We start from the raw sequence: 16,844 nt of genomic DNA, 5'->3' as shown, positions 1-16,844 counted from the left end.
AGTCGGACAGGACTGAGTGACTGAACAGCGACTAAGATCCTCACATGATAGCACTTGGGTTTAATCATCATTGGGTCAGTAGATCGCAATGGTAAGAACTAGGCTTTAGGACTTCCCTGGTGGTACAGTGAATAAGAATCAGCCTGCCAGTGCCGAGTGCATGGGTTTGATCCATGACCTGGGAAGATTGCACATGCTGCAGAGCCGCCTAGCCTGTGGCCACAACTACTGAGGCCTGTGCTCCTGAAGCCTGTGCTCTGCACCAAGAGAAGCCACAGCAATGAGAAGCCCGAGCCCCACGGCAGAGAGTAGCCCCCACTTGCCACAACTAGAGACAGCCTGTGCAGCTATGAAGACCTAGCACAACCAAAAATAAATAAATGAATGAATACAAAAAGAACTAGGTTTTAGGGAATGTAAATTGGTGCAGCTGCTATGGAAAACAGTATGGCGGTCCCTCAAAAAACTAAAACTAAAGTTGCCATATGATCCAGCAATTCCACTTCTGGGGATATAGCCAGAGAAAACTATAATTTGAAAAGATACATGCACCCCAGTGTTCATAGTAGCACTATTTACAATAGCCATGACATGTAGACAACCTAAATGTCCATTGCCAGATGAATGGAAAAGAAGATGTGGTACATACATACAATGGAATACTACTCAGCCATAAAAAAGAATGAAATAATGCCATGTGCAGAAACACAGATGGACCTAGAGATGATCAACTGAGTGAAGTCAGATGGAGAAAGACAAAGAATCATATATCACTTATGGATAGAATCTAAAACATGACACAGGGAATCCCCTGGTGGTCCAGAGTTTAGGATCCCAAGCTTTCACGTCTGAGCGTGTGGGTCCAATCCCTGGTTGGGGAGCTAAGATCCCACAAGCTGTCCAGCCAAAAGTAATAAAAGTAATCAAATAAACGACACAAATTTATCTATGAAACAGAAACAGACTTCACAGACATAGAAAGCAAACTTGTGGTTGCCAAGCAGGCAGTAGGGAGTTTGGGGTTAGCAGATACAAACTATTATATGTAAAATGGGTAAACAATAAGGTCCTACCATATGGAACAAGGGATTATATTCGGTATCTTGTGATAAACCCTAATGGAAAAGAGTTTGAAAAAGAATGTATATATGTATAACAGAATTAACATGACAGTGTAAATCAACTATACTTCAATAAAATAATTTTTTTTAAAAAAGAGTTAGGCTTTAGAGGGCAACCAATCTGGGTTCAGGCCTAGGCTGTACCCCTTCCTACTACTCTACTAGGCTTGCTGTACAAGCTCAATGCATGTTAGCTGCCGTTGCTGTTGATGGAGAAGAGGCACAGTGACAAGTAGACACTGAGGATACAGTTGACTCATACTCATTTGTATCTAAAAAGAACAGCATCTACTTGAATGACTGGTAAATATCTGTGACTGGAATTATTTACTCAGACCACAGACAATGCTTTGTGTGCACACTGGTTGATTTGAGCCTGTTAGGGTAAACCACTCTCTGGGGTCATTGGACCGTGGTGCCAGTACCTCTGATGCAGTAGAAGAACGTGGATTTTGGAATTTTGTGGTCCTGGGTTCACATCCCAGCTTTGCCATGTCCTACACATGTAACCTTTGATAAATTGCTTAACTTCTCTGAGTCTCATTTTCCTCATCTCTAAAATAAAGGATAATACCTACGGACATGACTGAGTGACTTCACTTTCACTTTTCACTTTCATGCATTGGAGAAGGAAACGGCAACCCATTCCAGTGTTTTTGCCTGGAGAATCCCAGGGACGGGGCATCCTGGTGGGCTGCCATCTATGGGGTCGCACAGAGTCGGACACGACTGAAGTGACTCAGCAGCAGCAGCACAAGGTCGTTGGGAGGATCAAACAATACAATGTCCACAGCAACCTAATGGACTGCTGCTGCTGCTGCTAAGTCGCTTCGGTCCTAATGGACGATGGGTGTCAAATAAATGCTCATTTGTAGTCTCATAACTTGGGCAAAGCTTCATAATCCACATGAGTTTTAAGCCATTTTTTAAACTGCAGAGGGCGTGGACATTAAGACCTTCATACCTGGAAGGACTGGAGGCCCCTTCTCTGAAAACAGGGAGAAGAATAAACTCAGCTCCACATTCAACCGTCCTTTCTGTGTTTTATGATTTCTTTTATTCTTTAGAGACAGCTTGAGTCTCTACCCAGTATCTCTTACCTAATTTAACTCTTCTCCCTTTCTTGATCTTTCTGCTTACTCCTAGCTGGTAAGCCCCACAGAAGCCCTGGCACTGGGAAGGCTATGAGCTGGGGCCATGGTCACTGGCGGTAGCCCATGCACTCCCGAGGGCCATCTGGGAGCAGCTGGACCCACGCCAAACCGCTTTGTACAGAGTGGCCCTGACCACGACGATGACAGTAGCAGTGGAGCAGGGCCTGCACGAGTCATTTTCCTGATGGCTGGAGCATCATCAGTCAGGACAGCCCCACCCTTCTTCCCTGGAATGCAAGGCTGGAGGCCTTGTGAAGGGCTGACTATTCTACAAACCAGAGATGGATCCGGGCGGCAGCTAGTGCAGTGGGCTGAACAGAGATCAGCTTTTCCCAGGAGGTGTGGCTGCTCACTGCCAGGGAGCCTGGAAGTCGCTAGACTCAGGGCCTCTGTCTTCCCTGTCTCCTGCCCAGTCTCCCTCACACCTCTGTTCACCTGGGGGATGAATGAAAGAATGTGTACAGTCTTCGAAACTTCTCACACTGGTGGCAGGACCCGTGTCAGACTCTCCTCCCCTCTGGGAAAGGTACTTTGCTCAGGACCTCCCTGGTGGTCCACTGGTTAAGAATCTTCCTGGAAGGCAGGAGATGTGGGTTCCATCCCTGGTCAGGGAACTAAGATCCCACAAACTACGGGGCAACTAAGCCCCTGTGCCAAAACTAAAGAGAGGCCTGAGTGCCTCTCTAAGACCCAGTGCAGACACACGTGAAAAAAGAACATCCCTTCCACTTCCTGTTTCTGGAGCTGCACAATGGGCTCCATCTCTTCCTACAAATCAGTGAAGACAGTCCATTCTCGAAGCAATGTTCATCCCTGGCCAAATTTTGTTTTCACATTTCTTCAGAAGTTTGGGAAACCAGTACCCATATTTCTAGTCCCTGGCTTTTCACTGACATCTCAAGACCAGGCAGACACTCTTAGATTCGCTTGTCAGAGGCAGAATTGGAGCAAAGAGCCGAAAGGACCATGTGACCGTGGAATGAAGAACAAAGAGCAGGAGGCTTAGCATTTCAGGTAAACAATCCAAGAGTGGCAGCTGCTAGTATTTCCTATTTATCTTTTTAAGGCTAATTATCTGTTTCTTGTTCTCACATTCAGAAGATGTTTGCCTAGCACAACTTTAGAAACCCAGAAACAGTCCGCCAAATATATACCTCCAGTACAACTTGGGGGTTCATTAGATTAATTGATTAATAGTGGTTAATATATGCTTTTAAATCCTTTTATTAAAAGGGCCACCTAAGCCCCGAGTACCATTATAATCAGGCCTAATGAGGTCAGTGGTTTATAGAGAGGGCTTTAAAGCATATATAAAGCTCCTCCCAGATCGGAGGTACAGGATGAAGGTGAGAGAGGCAGGCAAGAATGCATGCTGGAGTTTAAAAGCTCCTCCACAGCACAAGAGCTGCACTGAAGGCAGTGGATTGAAGCCAGGAAGACGGAAATTTGCTAATGGATTTTCAAACTTAAACCAACCTATGTTATAGGACCAAGGCCACCACTGTGTAAAGTCCTGACGGGTTGCTGCTGACTTCAGAGGACCTTCTCAAAGAGAGACGAGAGATTTTTCTCTGCAAAGTCCCAAACCAGGTTAGTCCTAGCTTTATTGTGTTTTTTGTTTTTTAGTTGGAGTATAATTGCTTTACAATGTTGTGTTAGTCTCTGCTGTACAATGAAGTATATCAGCTATAAGTATACACATATTCCCTCCCTATTAAGCCTCCCTCCCCAACCACCCCCACCCCTATCCCACTCCTGTAGGTCACAGAGCGCCAGTGAGCTCCCTGTGCTATATAACAGGTTTCCACTAGCTATCTGTGTTACACATGGCAGTGTATATATGTCAATCCTAATCTCCCAATATAGCCAGTATGGAGAACAGTTTGGAGTCCTAGCCTTGTTATATCTTGTAAAACACATAAGCTGCTTTTTGAATGAAACCAAGAACAGAGCCCATGGAGGAAGAAATGGAGCACAGCAAACCTCTTCTGAGTCATGGTCTCAAAGGTTCCTCTTATCAAAAGTGGTTCCTTTTGATTTTCTCAGGAAACTAGTACAAGAATAGGAACAAAATTGTGGTGTGACCTTGTTTGGAGATGGATGGGAGTGTGTGTGTAGGTAGCATATGTAAGTAGTTGTTCATAGACTCCTGTGATGATCAAGAGGGGTGGAACAGGAGGGTGGGAGGGAGGCTGAAGAGGGAGGGGATATATGTATACCTATGCAGATGGTGACTACAGCCTTGGAAGCAAAGTTATGGCCGACATAGACAGCATATTAAAAAGCAGAGACATTACTTTGCCAACAAAGGTCCATCTAGTCAAGGCTATGGTTTTTCCAGTGGTCATGTATGGATGTGAGAGTTGGACTATAAAGAAAGCTGAGAACCAAAGAATTGGTGCCTTTGAACTGTGGTGTTGGAGAAGACTCTTGAGAGTCTCTTGGACTGCATAGAGATTCAACCAGTCCATCCTAAAGGAATCAGTCCTGAATATTCATTGGAAGAACTGATGCTGAAGCTGAAACTCCAATACTTTGGCCACCTGATGCAAAGAACTGACTCCTTGGAAAAGACCCTGATGCTGGGAAAGATTGAAGGTGGGAGGAGAAGGGGATGACAGAGGATGAGATGGTTGGATGGCATCACTGACTCATGGACATGAGTTTGAGTAAGCTCCGGGAGTTGGTGATGGACAGGGAGGCCTGGCGTGCTGCAGTCCATGGGGTCACAGAGTCGGACATGACTGAGCGACCGAACTGAACTCACCTGATGACTGATTTGGGCTTCCTTAGTGCTCAGAGGTAAAGAACCTGCCTACCAAAGCAGGAGAAGTAGGTTAGATCCCTGAGTCAGGGAGATCCCTTGGAAGAGGAAATGGCAACCCGCTCTAGTATTCTTGCCTGGGAAATCCCACAGACAGAGGAGCCTGGCAGGGCTACAATCCATGGGACTGCAAGAGTTGGACATGTCTTAGCGAATAAACAGCAACAACATGGTTGATTCAGGCCACTGAATAGCAGAAACCAAAACGACATTGTAGAGCAATTATACCCCAATTTAAAAATAAATTTTAAAAAGATGTTCATGGGCTCATGTCAGTATGAAATCTGGTTAAAATGAGTTGGGAGTTGGTGCTTAGGATAGAGAGTGATCCAATGAACTGAGTCTATGAGAATAATATCTTGGACACAAAAGAAGGGCACTGAATTGAAAAGAAACTTTTTTAAGAAAATCAAAACTAGTTTCTTTAGGAAACTTTCAAGTTTTAAAATTAACCAGTTTCTCTTTTGAATCACCACAGGTGCTGTAGGATACGAGCCACCACCTACCATGCTATCTTTTGCCCTGTTTGGGGGCCTATTTGTCCTCATTGGTAAGTCCTTGATTGACATTTAGCACTGTTTGCAAGGTGTCCACAAAAACATCTAGCCCCATCCAGCCCAGTCATAAATCAGAAATGGTAGTGATTGTACGTCATGGGGTTGGGGGTGGGCTCTCCTGACAGGCCCAGCCATGAATCAGCTGCTTATTTCTATAATTAAGAGTGTTTTCTTGCCAAGCAAGTGGAGGTGTTATTGGTGGGAAATTATGGAACAATGCTTTGTGAGGCAAGACGTATGAGGAGAAAACTATCAATTCCAGACAGTAAATACGAGTTATATGAGTAAATAGAAAAAATTCTAGTTTGGGAGGAGTTTAGAAGAAAGAGTTCACATTCAGTCAGTATGATGCGACCAAAAAGGCATTTGGGGAGATACACGCCAGTGGAAGTGCTTCTCAGGCGGCACTTGGTAAAGAACCCACCTGCCGATGCTGGAGACGAGAGATGCAGGTTCCATCCCTGGGTTGGGAATATCCTCTGGAGGAGGGCATGGCAGTCCACTCCAGTGCTCTTGCCTGGAGAATCCCATGCACAGAGGAGCCTGGTGGGCTACAGTCCATAGGGTTGCAAAGAGGCGGACATAACTTAAATGACTTAGCATGCATGCATAGAGCTTTTGTTTTTCATTTTTTAGAATGGCTTTTTCTCTGTTTGATGTAACTTATTTTATTATAGAAATATTCATAAGATCAAAACATACTTCAAGAGTGGAGTGGGGAGGTCAGTTAAGAGGCTGAACATTAAACAGGCCAGCCATGATGCTGGTTTTGGCTACGGTGTTAGCAGATGTGATGAGAAGTGGTCAGATTCGGGATGTGTGTTTTCTGTCTGCACCCTCACTCTCAAACCCCATGCTTCAGTTTTTTTTAATTAATTAATTTATTTTAATTGGAGGCCAATTACTTTACAACCCATGCTTCAATTTTACATGTAATCTGTGTCGTGGGACTCTGTCCATTCATTCACTTATATGTATTTCACACACACCCTGTAGGCATGAACACTATAAAACACCAAGGGCCAAGAGGGGAGTCAAGGCGATGCTCCAGCTCTCTGCCTCACATGGGAATCCACACAGCTTAAAGAAATGTAAGGGCTTTACTGGTTTATGCTGCTTCTATAATCTAGATAGGCTTTCTCAGCATCCCGAGCTTACTTGATAGTTTCACTCTCTGCCCTTTTGGTTCATTTTTTAATTCCTTTTTTGCCTGTTTGTATATGGGAGAGAGAATATTATGCCTGCATTTTTTATTTGTTTTGATGAGTTTGGCTTTTTAAAAGTCACATACTTGTGAAGAGTTAATCTTTAGAGTTGCTTTGCTTTCCTTTGAAGATAAATATTACCTAACCTACTGCCTACCAATGCAGGAGACGTGGGTTCGATCCCTGGGTTGGAAAGATCCCCTGGAAAAGGAAATAGCAATCTGCTCCAGTATTCTTGCTGGGGAAATCCCATTGACAGAGGAGCCTGGAGGGCTATAGTTCATGGGATCACAAAAGAGCCAGGCATGATTTAGTGACTAAACATTTGCAAGGAAGAGTTCCATTGACTTTGTGCCTAATTCTAAGAAAGTCTCTAGAATTTATACTGTCTAGTTGATCAGAACTGATCTATGGGAAAAGGGTAAAATCTACCTCTCTAGGGAAAAACACCATTCACAACACTAAGTGCAACACAGGTTTTCACAGCAAATGTTTTAACAAATATAATTTGTTACAACAAAAATTTGTGGTCTTAAGGCACAATTCAGCCATCCTCGGAGAAGGCGATGGCACCCCACTCCAGTACTCTTGCCTGGAAGATCCCATGGACGGAGGAGCCTGGTGGGCTGCAGTCCATGGGGTCTTGAAGAGTCAGATACGACTGAGCGGCTTCGCTTTCACTTTTCACTTTCATGCATTGGAGAAGGAAATGGCAACCCACTCCAGTGTTCTTGCCTGGAGAATCCCAGGGACATGGGAGCCTGGTGGGCTGCCGTCTATGGGGTCGCACAGAGTCAGACACGACTGAAGCAACTTAGCAGCAGCAGCAGCAGCAACAACTACTAGAAGAGACTTTTCAACTTATAGACAAGCTTCTTATCTTCTTCAGTAAATAGAAACTCACTTCATAATAACAAAATAAAAAATAAGAATAGATTTAACTTAAATTTAATGGTAAGTTAAATTTTTATTTCCAATTTTCTTAATTAGACTTAGATAGAAACTCAACTTCACAGAAAAATGATATCAAATTACTATTTTAAGTGAATGATACCCTTCTTTCTTTAAGCGAATGATACTCTTCTTTCTTATCTTCCTAAACAAAAGCCATTATGAATTCAGATGTTTACATTTCCAGAAGCACTTGTGTCTTAAAAATTTTCTCCAAGTTTTTACTTAAAACTCTATTGGCAGTTTTCATTCTGATGAAGATTGTAGCAAATGTTTTTGAGACCTATAAGAACTGATTGTCATAATACTTTGAACAAAGTTTAGAATTAAGGGTAGTATTCAATTTTTTTAAGGTTGGACTAGAGTGGGAAGAGGGAATCTTCTGTTCGGTTCCATCTAGTGAGCCATTCTGGGGTCTTGGAGAGGGGTTTGGGAGGATTAAGCCTATGGCTTTGCCATTGGTTTAGTAATGCTCATAAGAGCAACTCGAGCAGTATTTCCTCGAAGGTTTCATGTGAATTATCATTCTGCCCTACAGGCACTTCTAGGGGCTCACACTCCTTTACTCACACAATGAGTCCTCGCCTGCACTTCCGCCTGTACCATGGCTGCTACGGAGACGTCATGATCATGGAGACCCCTGGTATCCCCTGTGGTAACACCAGGATGATTGCCTGCGGTGAGTGTAAGGCCATGCAAGCATCTGGCTAGCCTCCTTTCATCATTTTCAGATTCTTTCTTAGGAAGTAGCTTAATTTTGAGAAGTTCACTTTTATAGCTGCATTATCAAAATTAAAAACTAGAGGAAAACAGAATCCCGACCCATCTAACAAACTTCTTGTTTTCCCTTCATCCTTTCCAAACCTGACCCAGATGTGTTTACTTCTACATAGTAAAATGTCCATTTCTGGCTGCTTTCCATCTGTTGCTGGGTTTGTTTCATGTTACAACACAAGCATCTTGGGCAAGGCTCCCTTATGTCCTCTCCTGGTCTTCTGTTCCGAAGACTCTTCACGTTGTCCCAGTATTAGCACGTCAGAGTTTGAAGCAACTGCAAGGTCAATCTAATCCTACCTTCCCAATTTACAGATCAGACAACTGAGCCTTAGCAAGGAGGAAGGACTTCCCAAGGTTCCAGGGCTAGGTAGCAGCAGAACCAGACTCAAACTTAGGTTGGCTGACTTCATGTCCAAGACTTCCCCTCTTGCACCAAATGTGGCTGAAAACAGAACAATAAAGAAAGCGGAAGTGATATCTATCTGGGCTATGGACCTTTCCGGATTTATGCAATCAGAGATCAAAAATGTCCTAAAATGGCTGTCCCAAGCCTGAGGGGCTACAGTCAGGAGCTGTGGCTTACTTATTAAACTGAAAAAGAGTTCTCTTATGAAGTGGAGAACACCATTTATTTTCTATTGACTCAGGCATCCGTGGTTCTGAGATGTTTGCTGAGATGGATTTGAAGGCCTTACAGTCTTATCAAATTCTGATCAAAGAAATTGGACTGCGGCACTGCGTGGACCCTGCTCTCATTGCAGCCATCATCTCTAGAGAAAGCCACGGTGGAACCATCCTGCTGGATGGCTGGGACCACACAGGACTTAAATTTGGCCTGATGCAGGTACTCAACCAGAAGCTTTTTATCAGCCCCACTCCATCCTTCCTGATAGATTATTTGCATCTATTTGCATTTATCCTAGGCTTTAAAACACTGGTACTTGCATGGTTTCTGCTGGTAATTCTGTAACATGTCAGGATATACCAGTTATTTGATATCTTTTTAAAAAAGTATCTTACGGGTTTTATGACTACAATTTGCAATGAATACTATGCAATATACTTAAATTGAGAAAATCTTATAAAAAAAGGGCACTATTACCAGTATCCACTTGAGGTTCATGAAATAGTAAATTTCATCCATGTAGATCAAAACAATATAATGAAGTCCTACTTGAACCAAATTGTTCGTTAGACAATTTGGAGGAAGGGGACCCAAATTTTCAGAATATTTGCTTCCAGGCTTTTATTATTTATTTATTTTAAAATTCATATTTAATTATTTTTTGGCTGTGTCACACAGCTTGTAGGATCTTTGTTCCCTAACCAGGGATTGAACCTGGGCCCCAGAAGTGGAGTCACCAAATCCCAACCACTGGACCACCAGGGAATTCCACCAGGCTTTATTTTGAATGGTCTGAGAAACCCAGACTTCCAGTCTCCCTACTTAGAAAAAGATATTTTTGACTTCAAATATCTAGATTTTGGGTGCTCATTATTTGTTTTAAAACAACTTTTTCCTTTATGTATTTGTTAATATTTGAGTGCTTAACTAAAACTATGCCACACCCAGTTCTCCCAAATCTTACTTTGTTTTTCAGACTCTCTTTCCCGTGAAAGAAAGGACATTTAGAATTGATTCTGTTGAAAGAGAGAAAAGGGGCAAGGCGGTGCCCATGACCTTGAACATAAGGAGTAGAAATCAGGACAGCAGAAACCTGTGTTGCTCCATTCAGATGCTGACATTCTTATCTGAATTTTCTAGCTTGATAAAAAAATTCATCATCCTGTTGGTACCTGGGATGGCAAAGAACACCTTTTGCAGGCTGTTGGGATTCTCACAGACAGTATTAAGGCAATCCAGAAAAAATTCCCCAGCTGGAGTGTGGCTCAACACCTCAAAGGTAGGCCAGATGTGTAGTGCTTTGTTTAGAAGAGCGGTGAGTGAGAGAGCCCTGAAGGCCGGGTGTGCCCTGGGTATTCCTGGGCCTATGCCCACCAGAGCAGCACTGGCCCTGGGAGGAGCCTAAACGCTCTCTGAAGCACTGAGCTCCCTGGAGTGGTCTTCTTTTCTGCTTGCATTCCCCTTATGCCAGACATTGGGGTTCCTTTTACATCGCTCCTTGGTTCTCCTTTTTAAAAAACCATTTACCTATTTATGGCTGTGCTGGGTCTTCATTGCTGCATGCAGGATTTTCTATAGTTGTGGCAACTGGAGGCTACTCTCTAGTTGCAGAGCACAGGCTTCTCACTGTGGAGGCATGGTGGTATGGGCTCTAGGCATGTGGGCTTCAGAAGTTGCAGCACATGGGCTCAGTAGTTGCGGCTTGCGAGCTCCAGAGCACAGGCTCGGTAGTTGCGGTTCACAGGCTTAGTTGCCCCCATGGCATGTGGGATCTTCCAGGACCAGGGATCAAACCCATGTCCCCTGGCTTGGCAGGGGATTTTTAACCACTGGACCACCAGGGAAGACTTCTCATTGGTCCTTGAGCCAATCATTGGTCCTTGAGTGATGCCCTGAGAGTTAGTGTGATTGTTTAAAAGAATATGTTTGCCTTTCTCTGATGGGTTTTCTTCCCCTGGTGCAAGAAACTGTTGCTCACTTTCTGAATTGTTGGAATGAATGTTCACCCCATGAGCATCCTCAGTGACAGCAGGGCTTTAAGTACCATGATGTGTCCAGGGAAGATGCTTTCTAGGCTGATCACAGACCACCTCAGGTTCAGCATTTCCCAGACTGAATCAACTCACTTTGCCTGCTCGCTCAGTCGTACCTGACTCTTTTCGATCCCATGGACTGTAGCCCACCAGGCTCCTCTGTCCATGCGCTTTCCCAGGCAAGAATACTGGAGAGGGTTGCCATTTCGTTCTCCAGGGGATCTTCCCAATCCAGGGATCCCACATGTCTTGCATCTCCTGCATTGGCGGGTGGGTTCTTTACCAGCTGAGCTACAGGGAAGCGAATTAACTCACTAGCCTCCCATTATACATTTGCTTTTTCTTCTGTATTCTCTGTCTCTGTGGAAGGCACCAAAATATACCCAGTCATCCTGGCCAGAACAACCAGATTGTTTTCTGAGGTTCCCTGGTTCCTTCTCCTTTTATATCCAACCACACCTCCTACGGACCCATCGTATGCAAGTCTCTCTCTCCTTCCACACTTTACAGCCTGATTTTTGAATAAACAATTTCTATATTCTATTTCAAGGTCCTAGGAGGCAAGGATCAAGGCCAGGGGTCTTTTTCTCTAGACATCCAAGCAGAGCACGGTTATGTTAAACACATGAGTAACTACTGAAGATTAACCTTCTAGGGTATACAACACACACATGCATACTGCACACATACCCCTACAAAGAAATGAGTGTGTCTCGGGCATCATTGTGCAGTGTGCAAGTCAGTGTGGCACCCATCCTGGTGCACAGTAGTTGCTTAAAAACATTTATTGAATGAATGAGTGAATAAATGAGTTATTGAACGACTGAGACAATGCTATAAGTATTCTCAGAGTGAAGACTGGTAAAGAAATGAGAAGCAAATCTGACTTTTGCAGCAAGAAAACAAAAGCCTCTAGAAAAAGAGAGACAGAAGGAAAGCAATCTGGAATCTTCTCAGTGACTCTTGAGGAAGTAGATCCTCTGAGGAGGAGAGGAAGAGGAAAGAAGATCTGGGACTATGCTTTTGGAGATTTGCTCATAGCTTACTTCTGTTGAAAGTTAATTTTTCAACCCGAACCTCTGGTTTCATTTCAGGTGGTCTCTCAGCCTTCAAGTCAGGAACTGAAGCCATTGCCACCTCCGCAGACATACAGGCTGACTATGTCGATGATGTTTTAGCCCGAGCTAAGTTCTATAAGAAGCACGGCTTCTAGACAAAGCTCCATGGGCGGGCCAGGCTGGTAGGTGCTCATATGGCCCCTCTTTGAGGATTTGATAAGGTTGTGTTGTACCCAAGGCTGGCAAAGGAATGGTTGCATTTAAGACAAAAAATTCATTTCCTCCTCTTCTTCATGCAAATAAGCATAAAAAAGGGAAAATCCATCCAGTTCACATTATGTTTCCCATGAGATATATATAGATATATGCATAATTACTGTGCAGTAAAAGTGAATATCACAGTAAATGATGTATTCTTACCATATTCTTAGGAATAAGTCTACCTATTTCAGCAGGGCCTCATTTTAGCCCACAATTTTTGTTTTCTTGACTACACTACACAGCATGTGGGATCTTAGTTCCCCGACCAGGGATCGAACCTGTGCCCCCTGCAGTAGAAGCACAGTCTTAACCACTGGACAACCAGGAAGTCCTAGCTCATGATTTCAATGCCCACATACTCCCTGTCTTACCAGAATTACTAATAAGAAGAGAGCCTGACCTGAGCCTTGGACCTCCTCCCAGCATCTGCTCAAGCCCCTAGAGCTTTGCTTGTGAGGGATCCCTGACTCATAAGCCAACCTGGGAGACGGTGGAGAAACCCTCGAATTCCCAGGGTGGAATCTGAGCTCCCTGGGCACCTGAGAGCCAACCTCGGCAAAGCTAATCCTCCTCAAGGACCGCATCCCTCAGGCCCACTCCTGTCTCCTATGTCTTCTTCCTCTTCTTTGATGAAGATCCAGGGACTGGCTTCTCTTTTTTCCTTTTTTGTCAGTAGTTGCTGCCATATGCTCTTTCAAGGGGTCCATTCTCCACAAAATGTGGCCAAAGATAAGCATATTGGGCCTGAATTTGTTATGGTTCTTTAGGTGCAAGTAAAAGCCAATCCTCGAAATTTTAAGCAATAAAAGGAAATTACTGCAAGGCTATCAAAAGGCTCACAGAGCCAAAGAGAAGATCAAGGACAAGAAGAGAAACCGGGCAACTCTGGACTCTGGGTAGCAGGAACCAGTTGACCATGCTTTGTAGCAGCCTACTGCATGAATGAACTAGTGAGCTCACTGCATAGATGAACTCCAATGCCTTTTTCTCCCATCCTTTCACCATTCTGCTTCACTTTTATCATCCCAGGGGAGAGACTCTGATGGACTATCTTGGATCATACACATACCTATGGGCTGGCTGCTTTGCTTTTTGGTCTTGTCCAGACCACCTACCATGGAGAAGAGACATTCCTCCTGGAGCCTCAGGCAGAGTGCGGCTTTTACTTCCATACTCAGGAGAAAACACCAGTAACATGTTGGATTGTAAAGTTCTCAAAGTCCCTGCTGATGTGGTCCCTGCTGGGCCTTTAGCTTCCTTCAGAGATGTTTGATGAATGTTTCTATGCATCACTTCTTTTTCTAAGGAAGAATCAAAATCATACCCACCTGACTTCCCTGGTCCAGTGGACAAGAATCTGCCTGTCAATATAGGGGACAGGGGTTCGATCCCTGGTCTGGGAAGATCCCACCTGCTCTGAGACTACTGAGTCTGTGTGCTGCAACCGCTGAGCCCTTGTGCCTTACAGCCTGTGCTCCACAGAAAGAGAAGTCACCGCAACGAGAAGCCCTTGCACGGCAACAAAGAGTAGCCCCCCCCACACTGAGACTAGAGAAAGCCCTCGAGCAGCAACCAAGGCTCAGCACAGCTGAAAAAAAAAATAACCGCCTACATCTGAGCCCCCCTGGACAAAGCCCGGTAAACCCTTCTCTGCTCAGTGATCTCTCAACCCTGCCTGAAGATGTGACCCAGGCAGAACTGGGACCCCTGTGTTTCACTGGGGCAGAGCCAATAGTGTGGCAGCCCTGCAGTATACAGGCCAGCATCTTCTATGATCAAATGAGGACCATGCTGTATCAGCTGTTTAATATTTTGATTATTATCTCTGCATATAGGCAATCCAGGACATTCTTTAGACATTCACTTTGCTCAAGAATGAATTCTTCTGTGGGGGAAAACACAAACATGTTCTCCATTTAACTGCAAACTCCTTCAATGTCACCACTAAAGCAATAAAGTACACCCAGGTGAGATCATTTCAAAATAATTTAAAAACAAGAAACAGTATGATGACTTATGACTGAGATACCAGATGTTGTAGAGCAGAGTCCATATTTAAGGTGTCTTAGTTTGGTTACCATAGAAGTAGACCCTGACCCTGACCCTGACCCTCAGGTGCAGGTGGTTTATTTGAGTGGTGCAGGGAATGCTGGTATGAAGTGGCTCGGGGATACAGGGAAGGGAGACAACTCATCAAACATATGTCATCAAGCCGGCTACCACAGTGGGCACTGGCGTTTGGTCCTCCAAGCAAACATCAAGGAACTGTACAAAACACACACTGCAGAATTATTAATATTACATTCTAGGGACAAGGAGCTGGGGTATTTATGCATCAACTTCTAAGAGCCATTGACCAAGTATCTGCCTGTTGAGGCGAGAGCAGGTTAATTCTTTGCCCTTCTGGTCTGCCGTGCCAACTAGGCAGTGTACTTACCTGCACTTCCAAGGGAAGGAGGCCGTAGATGCCGACATGCAGATCCTGGCAGTTGTAAATCAACTGAAATCCTGAAATGTCTAGGGACACAGGAAGGCCCTTGCCTGTGTATAGGGCACTCTCCAGAAAACCTCTCTTTCCTCCCTCTAGCCTGTGCTGTTGCTTCAGTCGTGTTCAACTCTTTGTTATCCTATGGACTCCTCTGTCTATGGATTCTCCAGGCAAGAATACTGGAGTGGGTTGCCATGCCCTTCTTCAGGGGATCTTCTCGACCCAGAGACTGAATCCGTGTCTCTTATTTCTCCTACGTGTTCAATCACTGGTCAGGGAACTAAGACCCTGACCACCTCCCTGACCCCAAAACAAACCTCACAAATGCCTGAAACAGAGGCTGGCTTTAGTCAAAGGAACACAAAGGAAGGCCTGGCCAATGAGGGAGACAAAACACAAAGAACAAAACACAGATTAAAGTGTGAAAGGAATTATGCCAGGTGGACATTCCTGCTGCTTGGGTTCACTCAATACGTTCCTCAGAAAAGCTATGCTGTTTATTTTTAAGATGAAAGGTTAAAACATGGCTGAAGCTTTAAAAATGTGAAGAGCAGAAAGGGATGGGGAGGCGTGGTTTCTGATTGTGCCTTTGAGGTTAAAGAGCCTGAACGCTTTACAACAGGGGTCCCCAACCTCCAGGACCTAATGCCTGGTGATCTGAAGTGGAGCTGATGTAATAGAAATAAAGTGCACAATAAATGGAATGCACTTGAATCATCCTGAAGCCACATCCCCACCCCCAGTCCGTGGAAACATTGTCTTCCAGGAAACCGGTCCCCGGTGCCACAAAGGTTAGGGACCACTGTGTTACACGCATCTACAGTCTCTGGCATCCTGAGAAGGGCTGCCACCGGAATCTGGGTGTGAATTGCTTCTCATTTCTGTTCCACTTGTTTATCTTTTTTGCTGGTTGCCTGGGGTTGAATTCCTATTTGATTGAGAAGCTCAAATTTAACAGCAGCAAAGAGTAGCAACACCACTCCAGTGCTTGGCTTTGTCAAATCCATTTTGAGTGTAATTATCATTTAGGAAAAACAGCTTTTCTCATTTTTTAAAGAATGAAATAAGCTGCTGGAGGCTGTTCACTGTAATTTGAAACTAGCAAAACCATACGGAGCCATGACTGTCAGCATCCCATCTTATCTGTTTGCACATCCCAAGTCAATGTTGTGAAAATCAACAGGTTTGGCTTCCCTAATTCTCCATGCGGCTCTGTTCCTAACTGTGTCTTCTCCTCTCCTAATTCTAGTTCCCATTATGTCCTTCACTCAGTCCCTCACACTCATGGTCCTTCCCTCTGCAGGACCTGTGCTCCTCCACCTGTTCCCCAGGTCGTCTGCCCCTTCTGAACTCTTAGGTCTACACAAACCTCTTCATTTCCTAAGGGTCTTCCATGGGCTTGGCGTCCCCTCCTGCTGCCTCTATTCCCAAGCCTTCCGTCACTACTTCCTGCCTTTTTCCCGTACTGAATTCTAAAATTAAGACAAAGATATGTTACAAAGTGAACTCTCGGTCAAAGTATTTCAAAGATGTACTGCTTCTGATGTAAGGAACTAGAGCCAGAGAATCTGGATTAGCCTTTTCACAGGTGAAAAACAGAAATTCCTTATCGCTTACAGCTTTGAGGAGGTTTTTTGGAGTCCTCTCTAAAGAAAAAGAGTTCCATGCTCAGGTATCCTTTGAGCTTTGTGTCCATGGATCTAAAATTAAAATGATCAGATAAAAATTTTGTTCCAACATGTGTTCCTATCCTTTATTAAAATAGAAAGCATACTAATTAGGTTAAATTG

At 44.3% G+C, this 16,844-nt stretch overlaps 1 protein-coding gene across 1 annotated transcript; it reads left to right on the top strand.

The window, feature by feature from the left end:
• The first annotated feature begins 2,826 nt into the window (after positions 1-2,826).
• On the top strand, positions 2,827-15,905 carry LYG2 (lysozyme g2). Its single transcript, XM_061431651.1, has 6 exons — positions 2,827-3,865; positions 5,578-5,649; positions 8,351-8,491; positions 9,237-9,433; positions 10,355-10,493; positions 12,342-15,905. Exons 2-6 carry the CDS (start codon positions 5,607-5,609, stop codon positions 12,458-12,460), a joined length of 639 nt encoding a protein of 212 aa, XP_061287635.1. The 5' UTR covers positions 2,827-3,865; positions 5,578-5,606; the 3' UTR covers positions 12,461-15,905.
• Positions 15,906-16,844: the final 939 nt, after the last annotated feature.

This window comes from Bos javanicus, chromosome 11, assembly GCF_032452875.1.
Source record: "Bos javanicus breed banteng chromosome 11, ARS-OSU_banteng_1.0, whole genome shotgun sequence".
Taxonomy (NCBI): domain Eukaryota; kingdom Metazoa; phylum Chordata; class Mammalia; order Artiodactyla; family Bovidae; genus Bos; species Bos javanicus.
This window is presented reverse-complemented; position numbering and strand designations above follow the sequence as displayed.